This window comes from Carlito syrichta, unplaced genomic scaffold (genome assembly GCF_000164805.1).
Source record: "Carlito syrichta isolate Samal-C Ts95f unplaced genomic scaffold, Tarsius_syrichta-2.0.1 Scaffold314703, whole genome shotgun sequence".
NCBI classification, from domain to species: domain Eukaryota; kingdom Metazoa; phylum Chordata; class Mammalia; order Primates; family Tarsiidae; genus Carlito; species Carlito syrichta.
This window is the reverse complement of record NW_007258799.1, coordinates 144673-146282: the sequence shown is the minus strand read 5'-3', so window position 1 is coordinate 146282 and position 1610 is coordinate 144673. Positions and strand designations below refer to the sequence as shown.

The following is a 1610-nucleotide window of genomic DNA, read 5'->3' as shown; positions in this document are numbered from 1 at the left end:
GGTCTCGAACCTACGGGCTCAGGCAATCCACTCACCTCAGCCTCCCAAAGCGCTGGGATTACAGGCTGAGCCACCGAGCCCGGCTTCCTACATCTCTTTAACTCTTCTCCTCACATGAGCTCCCAGACTCTTCCTCATCCTATGCATTCAAGTCACCCCCTTCCTTCTTAGTGGTCCCACTTACCTCATCTTGACCCTCCCTCATCACCCCAAATTGCACTTGCTGCCTCTGCTCCCAGCTCACCTCCAGCATACAGGCAGAGGACCAGGATCCCCAGTAGCTTCCAGTTGAGCATCATGGCTGACCACTGGCCCCCAAAGCCAGGGTGCACTGAGTCTGAGTACCTGGAAACCCCAAGAGGCTTTATAGGGGAGGAGGGAGAGGAGGAGGCCAATTTCTGGGGAGGGGCTGGCCCAGCAACACAGGAATACCATCAGAACCTAACTGGTCAAACCCGTTTGGAAGTTCATAGCAAATGTGTAATCTCTGACTGTGGCGTCCTTCATTTTAATCCCCCAGCCCAGTACCTAGCAGCCCGGCTCTATCTGTGACCCTGAGTCACCCCACCCTTGTTTTCATGCCCGATCCATCCACATCCTGCAGCAGTCAAGACCCACCTGACATCTCCATAAGCACAGGGACGTCCACCTTTCATCCCTCACAGCTATTGGAAGCCAAAGAATGGGAGCAAACTGCGTGGGGAAGCCCCATAATTACAGGGACAGGGAGGCAGGATGCCCAGGCTGGGGGGGGGGGGGGGGGGGAGTGTCTTTCAAACCTGGGATGCAGCTGGGACAGTGTCAGCCAGTACCCCAGCCTCCACCCACCTCCACAGAAGCTCCCAGTTTATTTCCCTGGCACTTCCCCTCCCCCTAGGGCCCAGGCCTGCAGCTGTCTAGTCTGTCCTCCTTCAGGCATGTAGGGGCCTTCCGAGCAGTCACATCCAAGGAATTCCATCCTGGAGCCACCCAGGGTGACTGCAGAAGAGGAAGGAGCTATGAGGATATCCTGGTTCCCTCTCCCCATTCAGAGCTGGTTGCATCAGTACCAGCCCAGAGGCGCAGGAAGAAGCTGCCTTGCCTCTTCCTTCTCCATCAGGAGTCCTCCTCTGCCCCTCTGGCATCTCCCTGGGTTCCTAGCTCCAACTGCCTACCTTCTCCCTCCCCTCTTCCTTTACACCTCAGCCCTCTTGTCTGAGTTTCCCAGAGATCTCCCTGGAAGGTTTTCTTCAAGGACATCTCTGCCTGAGGTCTGCAAGTCTCTCAGAAATAATGTGTCCAAAATAGAACTTGATCCCTCCCCAGGTTGTTCCCTGCCTGGACTGCTCCCCAGCTGTAAAAGACACTACTGTCCCATCTCCCACCGCATCCACCTGCAAACCCCCTTCACACCCCATCCAAACTAAGCTCACCATCCCTCCCAAGTCACCATCTCTCCCCTAGCCTCCCCCTTACCCTAATTGGTTTCCCTGCTCAAATCCCTCCCCCACACCCAAAACCTGGCTTCCACAACCTTCAAAGGATCTCTTAAAAATACACATCAAATTATGTTGCTTCTTCTCGGTATAAAAAGTACTCCAAGGGTTTTCTTTTTTTTTTTTTTTTGAGTT

The 1610-nt window shown here is 54.3% G+C and overlaps 1 protein-coding gene across 1 annotated transcript in view; it reads right to left on the bottom strand.

Moving 5' to 3' along the window:
• PSORS1C2 (psoriasis susceptibility 1 candidate 2) overlaps window positions 1-299 on the bottom strand; it is a 1606-nt gene extending 1307 nt beyond the window's left edge. The window contains exon 1 of the mRNA XM_008071742.1: window positions 245-299. Within this exon, the coding sequence (XP_008069933.1) occupies window positions 245-299 (55 nt within the window). The remainder of the gene's footprint in view (window positions 1-244) is intronic.
• Window positions 300-1610: the final 1311 nt, after the last annotated feature.